Source organism: Rhincodon typus, chromosome 27 (assembly GCF_021869965.1).
Source record: "Rhincodon typus isolate 14 chromosome 27, sRhiTyp1.1, whole genome shotgun sequence".
In the NCBI taxonomy this organism is placed as follows: Eukaryota; Metazoa; Chordata; class Chondrichthyes; order Orectolobiformes; family Rhincodontidae; genus Rhincodon; species Rhincodon typus.
The window spans coordinates 37937075-37956028 of NC_063358.1; the positions used below are offsets into that span (position 1 = coordinate 37937075).

General features: G+C 45.2%; 1 protein-coding gene across 3 annotated transcripts in view; it reads left to right on the top strand.

The window, feature by feature from the left end:
* Window positions 1–18954, top strand: part of LOC109925518 (protein eva-1 homolog B-like) — a 66868-nt gene that overhangs the window by 43425 nt on the left and 4489 nt on the right. For all 3 annotated transcript variants that reach the window (XM_048613129.1, XM_048613130.1, XM_048613131.1), the window contains 2 exons: window positions 5199–5366; window positions 16719–16849. In XM_048613129.1, the coding sequence (XP_048469086.1) occupies window positions 16783–16849 (67 nt within the window). In that variant the 5' untranslated portion in view covers window positions 5199–5366; window positions 16719–16782. The remainder of the gene's footprint in view (window positions 1–5198; window positions 5367–16718; window positions 16850–18954) is intronic.

The following is an 18954-nucleotide window of genomic DNA, read 5'->3' on the forward strand; positions in this document are numbered from 1 at the left end:
GGGAGGTGTAGGGGCAGGTGTAGCACTTCCTGCAGTTGCAGGGAAAAGTGCCGGGTGTGGTGGGGCTGGAGGGATGTGTGGAGCGGACAAGGGAGTCACGGAGAGAGTGGTCCCTCCTGAAAGCAGATAAGGGTGAGGAGGGAAAAATGTCTTTGGTGGCGGGTTGGATTGCAGATGGCGGAAGTGTCGGAGGATGATGCGTTGGATGCGGAGGTTGGTGGAGTGGTACGTGAGGACGAGGGGGATTCTGTTTTGGTTGTTATTGCGGGGAGTGGGTGTGAGGGATGAGTTGCGGGAAATGTGGGAGACACAGTCGAGGGGGTTCTCGACCGCTGAGGACGGGGGGGAAGTTGTGGTCCTTGAAAAACGAGGACATCTGAGATGTACGGGAGTCGAATGCCTCATCCTGGGGGCGGAGGCGAATGAATTGGGAATAGGAGATGGCATTTTTGCAGGAAGGTGGGTGGGATGAGGTGTATTCTAGGTAGCTGTGGGAGTCGGTGGCCTTGAAATGGATATCGGCTTCTAGGTGGTTGCCAGAGATGGAGACAGAGGGGTCCAGGAAGGAGAGAGAGGTATTAGAGATGGTCCAGGTGAACTTAAGGTTGGGGTGGAAGGTGTTGGTGGAGTGGATGAACTGTTCGAGCTCCTCGTGGAGCACGAGGCGGCGCTGATACAGTCATCGATGTAACGGAGGAAGAGGTGGGGTTTAGGGCCAGTGTAGGTACATAAAACCCGCGGACAAGGGAGGCGCAGTTGTAGTATGGCGCACTGACCTCTGCATCGCCGAGGCCAGACGCCAACTCTCCGACACCACCTCCTACCGCCCCCTTGATCATGACCCCACCCCCGAGCACCAAACCATCATCTCCCAAACCATCCACAACCTCATCACCTCAGGTGACCTCCTACCCACAGCCTCTAACCTCATCGTTCCCCAACCCCACATCACCCGCTTCTATCTCCTTCCCAAAATCCACAAACCCGACTGCCCTGGTCGACCCATTGCCTCTGCCTGCTCCTCTCCCACTGAACTTATCTCCACTTATCTCGACTCCATTTTCTCCCCCTTGGTCCAGGAACTCCCTACCTACGTCCGTGACACCACCCACGCCCTCCACCTCCTCCAAAACTTCCAATTCTCTGGTCCCCAACACCTCATCTTTACCACGGACGTCCAGTCCCTATACACCTGCAATCCCCGTACAGATGGCCTAAAGGCCCTCCGCTTCTTCCTGTCCCGCAGGCCCGACGAGTCCCCCCTCCACTGACACCCTCATCCGCTTAGCCGAAATCGTCCTCACCCTTAACAACTTCTCTTTCAATTCCTCCCACTTCCTACAGACAAAGCGGGTGGCCATGGGTACCCGCATGGGCCCAAGCTATGCCTGCCTCTTTGTAGGTTACGTGGAACAATCCCTCTTCCGTAGCTACACTGCCCCTAAATCCCACCCCTTCCTCCGTTACATTGATGACTGTATCGGCACCACCTTGTGCTCCCACGAGGAGCTCGAACAGTTCATCCACTTCACCAACACCTTCCACCCCAACCTTAAGTTCACCTGGACCATCTCTAATACCTCTCTCTCCTTCCTGGACCTCTCTGTCTCCATCTCTGGCAACCACCTAGAAACCAATATCCATTTCAAGCCCACCAACTCCCACAGCTACCTAGAATACACCTCCTCCCACCCACCTTCCTGCAAAAATGCCATCCCTTATTCCCAATTCCTTCGCCTCCACCGCATCTGCTCCCAGGATGAGGCATTCCACTCCTGTACATCTCAGATGTCCTCGTTTTTCAAGGACCGCAACTACCGCTCCCCCCCTCCGCCAGGGGTCGAGAACGCCCTAGACCATGTCTCCTGCATTTCCCGCAACTCATCCCTCACACCCCCTCCCCGCCATAACAACCAAAACAGAATCGCCCTCGTCCTCACGTACCACCCCACCAACCTCCGCATCCAACGCATCATCCTCAGACACTTCCGCCATCTGCAATCTGACCCCACCACCAAAGACATTTTTCCCTCCTCACCCTTATCTGCTTTCGGGAGGGAGCACTCTCTCCGTGACTCCCTTGTCCAATCCACACTCCCCTCCAGCCCCACCATACCCGGCACTTTTCCCTGCAACCGCAGGAATTGCTACACCTGTCCCTACACTTTCCCCCTCACCCCCAGCCCAGGCCCCAAGAAGACTTTCCACATCAAGCAGATGTTCACCTGCACATTTGCTACTGTGGTGTACTGTATCCGCTGTTCCCGTTTTGGCCGCCTCTACATTGGGGAAACCAAGCGGAGGCTTGGGGACCGCTTTGCAGAACACCCACGCTCGGTTCGCACTAAACAACTGCACCTCCCAGTCGCAAACCATTTCAACTCCCCCTCCCATTCCTCAGGCGACATGTCCATCCTAGGCCTCCTGCAGTGCCACAACGATGCTACCCGAAGGTTGCAGGAACAGCAACTCCTATTCCGCTTGCGAACCCTGCAGCCCAATGGTATCAACGTGGATTTCACAAGCTTCAAAATCTCCCCTCCCCATACCGCATTCCAAAACCAGCCCAGCTTGACCCCGCCTCCCTAACCTGTCCTTCCTTCCCACCTATCCCCTCCTCCCACCTCAAGCCCCACCCCCATCTCCTACCTACTAACCTCATCCCACCCCCTTGACTTGTCCGTCCTCCCTGGACTGACCTATCTCCTCCCTACCTCCCCACCTACACTCACCTTTAACTGGCTCCATCCCCGCCTCTTTGACCTGTCTGTCTCCTCTCCACCTATCTTCTCCTCTATCCATCTTCTATCCGCCTCCCGCTCTCTCCCTATTTATTTCAGAACCCACTTCCTTGCCCCCATTTCTGAAGAAGGGTCTAGACCCGAAACGTCAGCCTTCCTGCTCCTCTGATGCTGCTCGGCCTGCTGTGTTCATCCAGCCGTACACCTTGTTATCTCTCAACTGGATGGTTATCTGGCAGTTTCAGTATAGAAGCTAAGAATCTACCAGGTGGATGTGGGACTGGAGTGGTGTATAAACCCATTGAGACACCAGGTTTCTTTCCTTTTTCTTGTGTAACAAACCTATGTTGTATTGCTAAAGCACATCTGCAGCCTCATGTGACCATGTTTCAGTTTAGACTATCCACCACTTTAGCAACTTAAACAAAAATTACACGTGATCTATCGAGGCAGGTTTGATTCTGGAATTGTCATGTTTCATTCTGGGATTGGACTTGCCCATTAGTACCACCAGCTGGGATCACAGCAGGACAAGGTGTCTGTGAGTGGGGGAGGGATTAGGTTTGATGGTGCATGTCACTACACTTCAACACGGTGCACATTCCAAACATGCTCTAAAAAATGGTGATAAGGAAATGCAACAGTTGATGCCAGAATTGATGGAACTGGGATAAGAGCAGGGCAATAATGAAACAAGTCGTCTTCTTTTTTTTTGGTTACTTTTAAAGATTCTGATGCCTTGGTACATCATGAATTGCAAAATGCATGAGTTCACATTGTTCTTAATCAGTGTGTATTATAACACGTGGACATGAGGCGTGTTAGTACCTAATCCTGTTAATAGGATGCTAAATACCTAGTAAAAGGTAACGCAGGCAAGTGTTGTGAATTAATTAGTTAACAAATGTACACAAGTTCGAGAGCTCTTGTGGTGCTGTGGTAGTGTCCCTACCTCTGAGCTAGAAGACTTGGGTTCAAGTCCCACCTGCTGTAGAGGCAAGTTATATCTTCTCTGAACAGGCTGATTTAGAAATATCTATTAAACTATATGCAGCGATGAGTCGGCCAGAGGTTTAGGAATCTTATGGCGGATGGTTGTTTGAAATAAATCTCTAACTAGAAAGAATATGACTGGACTTTGCCTAAATGAATTTAACTTCAGGTGGACGATATGATATATTGACCATGTGAGAAGTTGGGAGATTTCCGAAGGTTCCATGAATGGTTCCGTATTCTTGGTGCCATGTCTTTTCTATGACTATTTCAAAGATTCCACAGCCTTTTGAGTGAACCAGTTCTTTCCTGTATGGGGAGGACTAATGTCTCTGCCATGGAGACTTCAATAGAGTCCGTAAATGATTTCCTTGACACGGAGAAGATAATGGGGAGGGAGATTTAAAACTATATTGGAGATTGGCAAAAATAGCAGTTTTACTGATGATCGTGAATCATCCAATCCAGGTGAGGTGATGGCCTAGTGGTATTATCACTGAACTGTTAATCCAAAGCCCCAGGTAATGTAGTCGGGGCGTAGGGTTGAATTCTGGCATGGCACATGTTGGAATTTGAATTCAATAAAAATCTGGAATTAAGAGTCTAATGATGATTAAGAGTCTAATAATATCCACAAATCCATTTTGGATTGTCAGGAAAAACCCATCTGTTTCACGAATGTCCTTTAGAGAAGGTAACTACCATCCTTACCTGGTCTGGCCTACAGGTGACTCCAGACTCACAGCAATGTGGTTGACTCTTAATTACCCTCTGGGCAATTAGGGATGGGCAATAAATACTGGCCTGGCCAGTTGATGCTGTCATCCTGTCAATAAATAGAACAAAGGACACCATAGATTACTTCTGCTTGGCTAGTGGCAACATGTTGTGAGGGGATAGTTGTCAGGTGATAGATGGCAGAAGCCAGAGGTCACAGCTCCATGGTCATGTGATGAAGCCTTCTGGAATATGGTCAAGCAGAATTGGCGACCCAATGATTTACGTTGGGCGACATGGTTTGGACACTTAAAAGGTTGTGAAAGCATCCCAAACATGGATCGTTCTGGATTCCCTTTGTCTGTGGATATTTTGGGGAGGGTGGAGTGAAATATGGCCGTAGGGAGATTGTCTTGTCCGTGATTCTCTCCAACTGCAGACACCAACCTGTGACTACTGACAGAAAATCCAGAGGGAAGATGAGCAGGAATTGCTTCAGGTAGCAAGTTGTTGTAATTTGACATCCAGCAAGTGAGAAAGGGAAGTGGAGCACAGCTTCTAAAAAGAAATGGAGTGAATACTTGTTCCCCACCTCCCCCACCCCCCGCCCCCCGTTAACAAATCAGGGCTTGGGAGATGAGTAGGGAGAGTGTACTAATGGATACCCCTTTCCAAGTGATAGCGTAGGCACAGTGGGCTGCATGGCCTCCTGGGAATTTATGCTGACCTACTCTGTTTGTTTTTCAGAGCTTAAAACGTTGGAGGAGGAAAAGTGAAAGTTGAAAATAGACTGAATGAAGCAATGCCTACAGCAAATCATACTTCTCAGAGATTTCTTTCTCTTTTTTTAATTTATTGGGCAATGTGAACAACATCTCATTGAAACCCTCCTGCTTGGACTTCTCCATTGTTCCAGTGAGTAGTTTTATTCATTCTACCTCAGTTTTAAAGACAGAACAATTGTTGAAAACATTCCACTAATCTCCCTGAATGTTCCTCTGGGTGGTTGCACCATGTTGAGTATGTTGCTGATTTCTGTGGACCGGAATGTTCCTTGGTTTGAGCTATGGTCTGGGTTAATTATGCTGGGATTAAATAACTTGTTTCAGGGACCCTGGTTTGAAAGGAGAAACCTTTCAATCAAGCCTTTTGGCCATGGTCACTGTGCCATAAGCTGAAAAACTAAGGGTGGAACGGTGGCTCAGTGGTTAGCACTGCTGCCTCAGAGTGCCAGGGACCCGGGTTCGATTCCAGCCTCTGGTGACTGTGTGTGGGGAGTTTGCACATTCTCCCCGTGTCTGTATGGGTTTCCTCCCACAGTCCAAAGATGTGCAGATTAGGTGGATTGGCCATGCTAAATTGCCCATAGTGTCCAGGGGTGTGCAAGCTAGGTCAATTAGCTATGAGAAAAGCAGGGTTACAGGGATGGGGTAGCAGGTTGTGTCTGGGTGGGATGCTCTTTGGAGTGTCAGTTTGAACTCTTCCACACTGGAGGGATTCTATGTTAAAACAGAATTGAGCTTGAAGCAGGGATCTCTTAATCACTAATAAGGTGCTAAATGTTTCCTCTTGTGCACCTTCCCTTCACCCCAATGGCTGCCTTGGTCGTAAACTCTGAAATTCTTTCTCTAAAACTCTCCACTGTCACATAGGACTTCAGATCAGAATTAGACCTTTTATCCCTATGTGTCTATGCTCTGACCTTCAATCATTGCTGATCTGGTTGTGGGACTCGATGTCACGTTCCTGTCTGCAACTTCCCATCCGTAATAGCCCTTTACAGCTCTTGTCTATAGGAACCTAGTACTTAGGAGCATGATTAGGCCCTTCTACCATTCATTTGAGATTCTTCCTTTAAGATGCTGCTGAAGCCCTACCCATTTGACTGGGTGTTCAGTGAATTGCTCTAGTATCTCCTCCTTTGTTTGATGCAGATTATTTAGGTCTCTGTGAAAGGTATTGAGAGATCATACTATTTAAAGGTACAGTATTGATGCAAGTTGGCCTTGTAATAGCCAGAACTTGAACAATGAACAAAGCAAACAGCAGCTGCAGAACCACAGGATGGGGTGTGGGTAGGGGGAGTTGAATTGGCAAACACCGTTGGTTGAATTAAACTAGATGACAAAAGTTGCCTCATACAATACCTGCTCAATCCCTGAGTTGCTAGTATTGTACGCATGAGCTGAATATTAAATAGATTCACTGAAATGCTTTGCCAAATGATTGTTAAAGTCACATGGTTCCAACTTGTCCAAAGTCTATATTTGTGAATGGAAAGGTTTACATGAAGGGCTAATGAACAACAGCAAGATTGAAGGAATAAGAGAACAGGCAAGAGAAATCAAGAAACAGCGTTTGAGTGATATTGTGATTTGGTTATGAGAGCCTGGGAACTGCAGGAGGGAGAGAAGATGGAAAGAAGATCCAAGGTTTGAATTCAGCATACTTGAGATGGCGGAAGCCTCATTGGTTGACTACTGTTTTGTGCCACATGATCTTGCAAAACAAACCTTCTCACTGCATATTTTACACCATCAAGTTGTTCACAGGTGGCCTATCAACTGAGTGGCTTTTCTGTTACAATAGGAGGTCATTTGTGGTTAAGTTGTGAGTCATAGCTGGAGAAGGTTTTCCTGTTTGATTCTCTCTTTGACAACTCTTCAAGTAATCATTTGAAACAAACTTGTGAATTGAATCTGAATGATGTCACGTTCAGGCAATGTGACTACAGAAAGACAGGCGTCACCTGAGAAATGTTTGTTTTTTTTGTTCCCCTTTCTCTCCTTTCCCCTTGCTTTTCTCTGTTAATTCACACACCATTTCAGGTCTCTTCTCAGAGTTTAACAATGTGACAGTACCTGGTACAGCTCAGGAATAACTAACATCAGGTTATGGTGTTGTAAAGGAGAATGCGCCTCGTTTGATATTGCCCCCAGTCAATATCCACCCAACATTTTCAGAGAGGGTTTCTGTCTGATTTCCGAATGTGGTGGCCCATTGATGCACCCACTCTGAAAAGCCCTAAGTTTGGTCCATTGGGGGTAAAAGTAATTCTTGGGTTTTGTTTTTCCCTCCACTACTTCATTTAGTTTTGATCCCGAGTCTTGATCACTCTCTGTATGATGATAAACCTCCAAATATCAGTTCAAATGTCACCATACCTCATTGAAAGCAACCTTTTCCACACATTAGTACCTGAATATGGGCACCTGAGGGGCTAAAAAGCTACCAGTTTCTCCAATCTTTCCTTGTAACTTGAACCTTTGGTATGAAGGTTAGCTTTAAGGATTTTGGATTCTTTCCAGGTAGGGCTGTCGACTCTGGTTTGATGTATTCCTGGAGTTTACATCATGGGCCTTCTGGCCAAGCCAAGCTACCCTTTCAAACATCTCCAATACTTTTTAAGCAGTAGTGTTCAAAGCTATTTTTCAAACCAGGCCATGTATTGAAAACCCCTGTGATTTGCCTCCTCTTGCAGAAAGAGGTTAATCTGAAATTTCTGGAGACTCCAGAGTGACCTGGAGAATTGGCACCTAGGCCTTGAATGCCACCGTTCTGCCCCAGTAATCTGACGGGGCATGGTGTAGCAGTTGCAAACTGAATGTTTGATCACCAGCTCCTTTGATGTGTACTCCATTTGCTTGGCTAGGTAATTTGACAGAGTCATAGAGATGTACAGCATGCAAACAGACCCTTCTGTCCAACTCCTCCATGCCGACCAGATATCCTAAATTAATCTACTCCCATTTCCCAGAAGTTGGTTGATATCCGTCTAAACCCTACCTATTCATGTGCCTATCCAGATGCCTTTTTAAATGTTGTAATTGTACCAGCCTCCACCACCACCTCAGGCAGCTCATTCCATACACACACCATCCTCTGCATGAAAAAGTTGCCCCTTAGGTCCCTTTTAAGTTTTTCCCCTCTCTCCTTAAGTCTATTCCTTCTAGTTTTGGACTCCGCTACTCTGGGGGACAAGCCTTGACCATTCACCTAGCATTGCCTCTCATGATTTTATAAACCTCTATAAAGTCAGCCCTGAGCCTCCAACATTCCAGGGAAAATAGTTCCAGCCTGTCCAACCTCTTCCAATAGATCAAACACTCCAACCCAGGCAACATCCTTGTAAATCTTTCTGAACCCTTTCAAGTTTCACAGCATGATATAGTGTGGTTGCTTGTGGAATGAGCTTCCTGAGGATGTGGTGGATGTGGACACAATTACATTTAAAAGACAATTAGATAAGGATATGAATAGGAAATGTCTGGAGGGATATGGGCCAGGAGCAGGCAGGTGGGACTAGTTTAGTTTGGGATTATGTTTGACATGGACTAATTGGACCGAAGGGCCTGTTTCTGAGCTGTATGACTCTGTGATGGTCCTTACTTTGTGATAACAGTTGGATCTGGAATCATTTGTGACTTCTTTTAACTTATTCAACATTGTTTATGGTGTTGTGTGTGTGTGTTGCTCCCCTCCAGAGCATGCTAGTTCACTAGCTTCATTAAATACCACCCACTGTTCCAAATGTTTATGGGATCGCTCTGCCCACTTTTGTAGTTGGCGCTAACAGCCTGTAACATCATATATGAACAGAGTCCAAAATCTCCCACTGGTCAGCCCAGGCTTTGCAAATGTTTTCACTAATAATTCTCTGAGATCAGTTCCAGAAATACAGTTGAAAAGTAGCTTCATCACAGAGGATTATTGACCATTTAACCAGACAGGGACAAAGCAGCCAAATGTAAATGAGGTTTCATCATGCAGCTCTAATAATCCTTGCTTCTCATTATTCATGACAGAGTTTAGAGCAGAAATATGATCATTCTCATGATGTCAGATTAAAAGGTAGATCTTTTTTAAATCAATTTTTAATATCATCTAAGTTGCAAGAATGAGAGAATGTTCTGTACTTGTGATCAGGGTTCAGAAAAGATTTACAAGGATGTTACCAAGACTGGAGGGTTTGAGTTATAAGGAGAGGCTGGATAGGCTGGGGCATTTTTCCTTGGAGTGCAGCAAGCTGAGGGGCGATCTTATAGAGATTTATAAAATCATGAGGGGCATGGATAGGGTGAATAGCCAAGGTTGTCTTCTCCAGGGTGGGGGAGACCAAAACTAGAGGGCATAGGTTTAAGGTGAGAGGGGAAAGATTTAAAAGGTAGATAAGGGGCAACTTTTTCACGCAGAGTGTGATGAAGGTATGGAATTAGCTGCCAGAGGAGGTGGTGGAGGTGGGTACAATTATGACATTAAAGAGGCATCTGGATGGGTACATGAATAGGAAGGATTTAGGAGAGATTTGGGCCAAATGCTGGCAAATGGGATTAGGTTAAATAGGATATCTTGACAGCGTGGACGAGTTGGACCGAAGGGTCTGTTTCCATGCTGTACATCTCTGTGACTGTATGAGCTCATTAACTCCCAGCAGTCCCTGCTATTTGGCAATTGCGAAGCTTTGGCATTTAGTTCCTATCAGAAAGTGTACGCAAAAGAAATTAACCTTGAGGTTTATGTTGCAACTATTAGTGATAAATCCAATTAATCACTCTGGCGGGTGGGTAAGGAGGAGACTACAACCTGATGGAGGAACATTTATTTTACCCATTAACTGTAGTGGAGGGGAAATCACCACCAGCTGAATCTTATGAAGAGGAATTGAGGAATGGTGTCTCAAAATCTTTATCTCAAAACTCTGATTGAAATGGAAGGTGTCCAGTTTTTAAAAAAATTGTTCCTTTTTCTCCCCCAGGTAAAAAATGCAAATTATAAATGGAAGTTTTGAAGCATAGCTGCAGATAATTCCACACAATATGAATTGCCCTGTTTCACACATGTAGTGGTGAATCTGTGGGCACATAACAAGTGGGGAAGTGATGATACTGTGAGAAAGTGAAGTCAAAAGCCAATTCCAACAAAGAGCATGCAATACATGTGCACTAACATACAGATAAACACATTAACACAGATACTCTCACATGTATTTACCTCAACATGCACTAGTGCGCGCACACTGACACGTGCACACCTGTACAGACTGAGCCATATAAATACACATGAACATGCTTTGTGCACAGGTATGCAGAAAATCTCTCACATAATCACACAGTTAAAGACCTAGGTACATGTAGGTGACACAGAGCAGTCTATTTGTAAGTGCTGAGATAGCAAGAACTGCCGATGCTGGAGTCAGAGATAACACAGTGTGGAGCTGGAGGAACACAGTGGGCCAGGCAGCATCAGAGGAGCAGGAAAGTTGACATTTCAGGTCGGGTCCCTTCTTCAGAAAATTCTTCTGAATTTCTCCTCTGATGCTGCCTGGCCTGCTGTGTTTCTCCACCTCCATACTGTTTGTAAGTGCAGCTATTGTGTGGGAGGGTGTCTGTCAGTGTATTATATGGGCATAGCATTCTGGGTCCGTTGGACCACCAATGTCCTGGTATTCACCTTCTGATTCAGGTAGTGCGTCAGAGACAGGATTACGGAATTCATTCCCAGATTTGCTTCCTCTAGACTTTAGAAGAGAGACATTGTTCGGCCTCTAATTTTAAACAGTTTTCTGATATAGATTCAATCCTGACTAGACAGAGTTGGATACATTTAGACCCAAAGCTTCTCTCTCATCCCAATTTAACAGAAGCACTGGGAGAGATCTGTCCTGTGTCAATCTGGTGTTTCCAATCTGTGGCGCTGCCAAAGAATTATTGCAGTTAACCATTCTCTACTGGGAATTTGGTTGAGATTTATCAAATGTAGTTCATTTGGAGCCTGTACAAGCGTAGGGTTGACCAGATTATCAATCCTAAAGATTGTCTCTTCAGCAGCATGATCTCCGTTCATGTTCCAAACAATTATCATCAAAATTTTCAACTAATGCTTATGTTCAGCAAGGTTTCATATCAAAGTGGAGTCTGACGAAAGCACCCTTATTATCTGCATTGTCACACTCTGAATCACATTCCCACCATATTCCAAATCTTTAGCTCATGCTGTTCTGTAATTTGCGCAAAAAATCTCCTTGAGACCATAACTTTTTTAAGATTTGAACCTCCAGCGACAACCGACAGGATCACACGACAAGATTTCACATTTAAAATCCTCTTATTGTAACAGACAAACCGCAAACAACAATAACTGAACATTACTTAGCTAGGTAGCTCTCACTTCGTTAGTTGAATACATGACCAGAAACCCCAAGCTGTGTTTATACATCACACCTTTCTGTTCACAGAATTGTATTCCTTACAGGAATCTGTTCGAAGTTACTATCGGTTGCTAAGAATCTCATTTCTCCTTGTTTCACTGAATTGTAAGGCCCAGTATCCATCAAAAGTTGCTTTTCTTAGTTTTCTGAGAATTCCAAAACTGACTTTCAGAAGTAAGGCCCAGCAAGAGACAAATCTTCCAGGGCCCTTAAATTTTCACAGGTCCCATCTCTTTGACCAAAAAATGTGTTCCTAGTATTCTAGCTAAACAGAGAATAGTCTTTTCCCCTGAAAGCAGCAAACATACACTGCCCTTTGGTGTTCAGGTGTTAAATCAGCAACTCTTTTTTTTCTCTCTGTAGAACTTCATCTGGACCTGTTGTCCATGGCAACCAGGTCACGTTGATTTACCACTGGGCCCAACTAGTAGGTGACCACCTGCTCCATTTTAACTGAGACAGTTCACCGTATAACCATCTTTATAAAACCTAGCACTGGTAAGATCTATCGCCAGAAGCAGTGTAAGGACCAACCCAATGATATCCTAAGGTTTTTGAGTAGATTCGTAGCTCGGGTTGTGGATGTTGTAGTTGGTTGATATCCTGTCTGTCTCCAGCATCAGCACCACCACCACCCCACCCCCCAACAAAAGTTGGTTTATAATGAAAATTGCTTGAACTCATTGATATACTTTGAGGATAAGCATAGTCCTGTCCACCTTTCAAACCCATGGTTCTCATTGTCCACAGGAAATTGGGGCAATCACCCACTCATCTGGTTTCCTGACCGGAGGGAAGGTTAAACTCCTGGCTGTCCTATGAAAGGTCGACCAGAAAATCCTGCTGAACCTTTTATTGGGGCCGACTCAGTCACTTTCCATGTTTGCAAGTGACCAGGGGCAGCTACGTTCCGCTTAAACCCTTGTAACTAAGGCATCTGCTTTCCAGATTTCACAAACAATCATAAATTCCGGTTCCCAAGAACATCAATGAATATTTATGGAATGCCTTGTAATAAAAATGGAATTTGACTTACCATCAATCACCGACCCCTGCTCATTGGAAACAGCAACCTCCTTTGCTCTTTCGTATACACTGTTTCTCGACGCAGAGAATAAGGTCATGTAGATTCAAGCTATGTAGATACAGTTTTCCCACCAAATCATACCATGTGTGAATGTATTGCTGTTCTTTCGCTGCCACTGGGTTAAAATCCTGGAGTGTCCTGCCTGACAGCACTACCCTTCAGGAAGGAAGGTCAGCACCCACACCCTGTTTTGAGGGGAGCTAGGTATGGGCAGTAATCTCATACAGACCAGTTACCCCACAATTTAACAAATAAAACACAACAGCTTTTGAAAATAAAGCTGGAAATAACCGTTTTGATCATCCTGACCATTCATTTCTTTGCGAAGGAGCTTTTCGTCGCATTCGACTGCGTGATCTTGAATCCCCGGAGCATGTCACGTGCTGCTCCAGCCCCGGGCCTCATTATCAAATTCCTTTGTCATGGCAACCAGGTACCAGGCAGACTTCCTTAGATCTTGGTTGTAAAACATGGAGAGCATTGGCCCATTGGACTCCCCGGCAGATTTATTAAAGAGAGGATGTGATTGGGTGGATTCTCAGGCACAGTTTGAGCAGGTGGTAATGTCTGTCCATCCACCATCTGGCCAGGATGGATGTATCATCCCTGGTGGGGGCATGTAGTGAGGCTGTCCTGGCATCGGCAATAAATGCCAACTTGGTCAGTGATGCCCATACCTCAATATAAAAACAAAGAGCTGAAGATCCTGGAAATCTGAAACAAAAACAGAAAGAGCTGGAGAAATTCAACAGGGCCGACAGCATCTGTAGAGAGAAAAAGCAGAGTTAACATTTCAAGTCCGGATCCTTCTCAAAATGTTAACCTTGTTTTCTGTCTACACATGCTGCCAGACCTGTAGGGTTTCTCTAGTACTTTTGGTTTTTGATCCTTATCTCAAGAATTCATCTTTAAAGTGGCTGAGCAAATGTCATCCTCTGAAGGATGTTAGTGAATAGTGGGGCTCTTACCACAGTCATAGAAACATAGGAAATATGCACAGGAGTAGGCCATTCAGCCCTACAAGCCTGTACCACCATTCAATATGATCATGGCTGATCATGCAAATTCTCTCCATACCTCTTGATCCCTTTAGTTGCAAGGGCCACGCCCAGCTCCCTCGTGAATATGTCTAATGAACTGGCCCCAACAGCTTTTTATTGTAAAGAATTGCACAAGTTCACAACTCTGAGTGAAGAAGTTCTTTGTTATCTCAGTACTGAATGGCTTACCCCTTATTCTTAGACTGTGACCCCCTAGTTCTGGACTTCTCCAACACTGGGAATATTCTTCCTGCGTCTAGCCTGTCCAATCCTATCAGTCTTACATCTTGTGACAATTTATTTTGTGACTGGCTTTCTGTTCCCAATTTTGAAAAAGAAATTGGATTCAATTCATAAATTTGGATTCCGAATTCACATTCTCTGGATTACAAGGCTAGGCGTCTAGATTTCCAGTGCTATGATAAAAACACCCCGACATGTCTATACAATGTCCAAAGTGCAACCATCTTCAGCTTCTTCCCTCAATCATTAAAGTGCGAAGTAGGGACATACGCACAGCGTTCTGTACCATTCACAATCTGTCAGATAATGGAGCAGTCCTCGAGCAAAAGACCTGGACAACAAGCCTACTCGATTGGCATCCCATCCACCACCTTCAACATCCTGTCCTTCTGTCACTGATGCACAGTGACAACAATGCTGACCATCTACAAGATGCACTGCAGCAAATCACCAAGGCTCTTTCCAAACTCATAGTCTCTACCATCTAGAAGGACAAGGAGCAGCATATACATGAGAACACCACCCCTTTGGAAGTTCTCTTCCAAACCACTCAACATCCTGACTTGGAAATATATTACTGTTCTTTCACTGTTGCTGAGTCAAAATCCCGGAACTCCCTCCCTGAAAGCATTGTGGATGTACCTACACCATAAGGGCTATGGGAGTGTAAGAAGGCAGCTCACCATCACCATTCCAGGGCAATTTGGAATAGGCCCACACCCCATTAGTAAGTAAAAGTCAAAAAAGAATGCCTGTCAACCTCTGTGACTCGGCTTCACATCCAGAGACCCTCACCAATCAAATCCTTCGTCTTGGACTGGTTGGAAAGCTCGTCATGTTGTGCTGGCTACATTATATGGCAAAGGAGGAGGCCATTTGGTCCCTCATGTCTACATTGTCTGATTAAAGTATTATCCATGCTATCCCAATTTTCAGTTCTTGGTCTGTAGCCATTTAGGTTCAAGTACATTAAGTCCAAATAAAAGTACTTTTTAAATGTGATGCGCAAACGAAGCAAGTGTGATTTGAGAGACACATTTTATTCAGACTGTGAGTGTACAGAATGCACTGTCTGGAAATGTGGTGGGGTCAGGCTCAATTGAAGCATTCGAGAGAGCATTGACTGATTATTTGGATAGAAATGGCGTGCAGAGACATGGGGGAAAGGTAGGAGATTGACACCAGGAAATGGAACAGGAGCAGGATTGATGGTCTGAATGACCTCTTCCTCGACCATAACTCTGACAAAGGTTTCTGCCTCTTTCGGGCAGAGATCCCCAACGGCATCTTTAAATGAAAATATTTTCTTCTTCACTTTCTGCTGTTTCTACCAGTTACTTTAAATCCAGGTGACCTGGTTATTGACCTCTCTAATAAGGGAGATATCCTATTCACTCTCAACACGAGAGAGAGAATCAGCTGGAGAAGAGATTTGCGTACTCCATTTACCAACTTGGTCCTTGGTAAAAGCAGACAGGTTGATCTAACTGTCGGACTATGTGAAGGACGGCTGCAATGTAGGGAATGGTCCCTGGGCCAGCAAGTGCCTTTTCTTAATATCTGTTGTAGTCATGTTCTTTATTTCAACAAGAATTGTTAAGCCTGAATTGGATTTTTGAACAAACTGTGAATAAAACTGGCCTTGTGCAGGCGTTTCTTTGCTAAACTCTCTCTTGTTGCACTGGAATCTGAACAAAACAGTCATGAGCACAATAACCCAGGGTCCCATCCTTCGCTGTTGATAAAATACAGAGCTGGAGGAGCACAACAGCATCTGAGGAGCAGGAAAGCCGACGAAATGTGACATTTCCAGCTGCACGTTTTATTGATTCTAACTTCCAGCATCTGCAGTCCTTCCTATCTCCTAGTCCCTACCTTCACTGTCTATTTCACTGATCGACATAAGACCACCCATGGGCCTCCTGCAGTAACAGCAAGCTCTGGTGTGGTTTTGAGCCTCATCGGCATTAGCTTCACCTAAACTGCTCATTCCATCTCCAGTCTGTGCTCTGCTAGCTCATCTCTCCCAGAGTGGCCGTGAATTAATATGCTCAGAAGGTTCTGAGGAAGGGTCACCAGACCCGAATCGTTAACTCTGATTTTTTCTGCACAGATGCTGCCGGACCTGCTGAGCTTTTCCAGCAACTTCTGTTTTTGTCCCTGATTTACAGCATCCACAGTTCTTTTGGCTTTTGGGAGTGAGGGAAATGTCACCTGATATCCTACTGGAAATTAGGATTTACAGACAACAACGAACTTGGAAATAGTGCACAGTATGGAGACCCCCTGGATAACCCAGTGCATGAACTTTGCACTCAATACTTGGGTTAGCAAACCCCTGGAATCTCCAGATATTTGCGGTTAATTTCCTGCATATTACTGCAAAAGCAACCCAATGGAAAGTACTTATAGAAGTGTTAAAATTCAGACATACATCCTGATCTTATTTGCTGTTCAAAAATACTGGAGATGTGGCGAAAGCATGGTTTAACTGGTTGGGTTAACAGGGCTTTCTCCAGGAATGTGCCCATTGTGAGTTGGCAACTTTAGCCAATGCACAGTATCCTGCCTTAGCCCTAGGAAACATGGCCAGGGCCTGGGGTGGCAAACGGAGGGAATGCTCGTCACCCTGACGTGGCAATGCACCTTGACAACCTCAAGTGATTTACAAATGTCTTCTGCATTTCCAGATCTTCGGACGAAACATTCCCTGGAGCTGACTTGTTGGCAAGCTGCCCTTACCTACTCAGCTGAATGGATATTCCAAAGGCAGAGGTGACCCTCCTCACCAACAGCATCCAAGCCTACATGCAAATTAAATGTAAGTACCTAATGCCTTAGGCTTAGATGTTATAATTGTGCTTGCCTCTGGCAGTTCATTCTACATACGAACTGTCCTCTGTGTGGAAAAAGTTGCCCCTCAGGTCCTTTTTAAATCTTTCCCCTCTCACCTTAAACCTAGTTTTGAACTCCCCTAACTTAGGGAAAAGACCTTTTGCTATTCACCCTAACTATGCCCCTCATGATTTTATAAACTTGTCCATTCATTCCAAACGCTGTTACAGTGAGGGACGTGTCTTCCTGCACCTGAATGCCTGTCGCTACCCGGAAACTGAATGACAAACTCAGTGACAAGGTACCTTTAAAAAGACATGCTACCATGTATCTCGTTCCAAAATAAGGAGTCACACAGCCCCAGGTTACAGTCCAACAGGTTTGTTTAAGATCGCAAGCTTTTGTAACACTGCTCCTTCACCTGATAAAGGAACAGTGCTATGAGAGTTTGTGATTTAAAAAAAAAAAATCCTGTGGAATAATAACCTGTTGATATTGTCCACCCCAGTCCAACATCGGCATCTCCATGTCCAAACTAATTCTGTGGCTAGCTTGGAAAAAATAGCCTTGTTAAGATTTCCGTTCCCCCAATCACTGACCGTTTTCAGTTTGATACAAATGAAAGTGCACGTGCATTGTGTCAAAACATGCCAAGTGCTTTTCACAGCGTGTTCCCTCCGAAGAGATGAAAGGCCAATGTTGAAACTTACTGAGGCATTCAGTCCTCTGTTGTAGCGCTCCAGTGGTGTAGGGTTATGTTAGTGAACTAACTGAACCTAGAAGCCTGAACGAACAATCTAGAAAAAGTAAGTCCCATGGTGGCAGTTGAGAATCTTTATTTTTTTTTTAAAAGGAATCTGAAAATAGAAAGCTGGCCTCAGTAAAACTGACCATGAAATAATCAGAAATAAGGGAACAAATCATAGAATCCCTACAGTGCAGAAAGAGGCCATTCGGCCCATCGAGTCTGCACTGACCCTCTGAAGCGCATCCCACCCAGACCCACCCAACCCTGTCTTTCCCACGGTCAATCTAACTAACTACACATCCCTGGGCAGTCTGGGCAACTTAGCATGGCCATTCCACCTACCCTGCACATCGTAGAATCATAGAATCCCTACACTGTGGAAACAGGCCATTTGGCCCTACAAGTCCACACCGACCCTCGGAGCATCCCACCCAGACCCCTCCCCCCCCCCCCCCGTAACCCCCCCAATCTACACATCCCTGAACCCTATGGACAATTTAGTGTGGCCAATCCATCTAACCTGCACATCTTTGGACTGTGGGAGGAAACCAGAGCACCCAGAGGAAATCCACGCAGAAACGTGGAGAATGTGCAAACTCCACACAGACAGTCGCCCGAGGGTGGAATTGAACCCGGGTCCCTGGCGCTGTGAGGCAGCAATGCTAACCACTGAGCCACCGTTCTGCCTGTAAGGTCAGCAGGTTGAGCAGTAATTGTGCGGAGATAGAATTAATTAAGGTTGTCAACTTGCAGCATCTCTCCACACACCTGCTGTACTTTTTCCTAAATCAGATTTGCAGCATCAGCAATATTTTGCTTTTGTGTTGAAGAAGTTATTGGATTGTTACAGAAATCAAATTTGTTCACTTATGAATTTTGTAAAGGAAGGAAACTAACTACCAGCCCCCATACTTATTTCAAATGTTCAGTCTTGAGAAGTGGGTGCCATTTGCAAGGCTGAAATACATTGTCCATCTCTAAGTAGCTCTGGAGAAAATGGCAGTGGCCCATGTTCTTGATCTACTGTAAAGTCTGGAACAGGTGAATTCCTGGATTTGACCTAAGTGGTAATGAGGGAGTGACACTATCTTCACCACTTTGCAAGTCTGACATTTTGCTCATTGTTCCTGGTAGCAGTAGCCTTCTTTGTAGTAGACAGCTATGACCACTAGAGCGCAGTTTTTAAAAAAATATCAACCACATTCATATGTAAAAACTGAAAGAACTGCGGATGCTGGAAATCAGAAACAAAAACAGAAACTGCTGAAAAGCTCAGCAGGTCTGGCAGCATCTGTGGAGAGAAATCAGAGTTAATGTTTCTGGTCGAGTGACCCTTCCTCAGA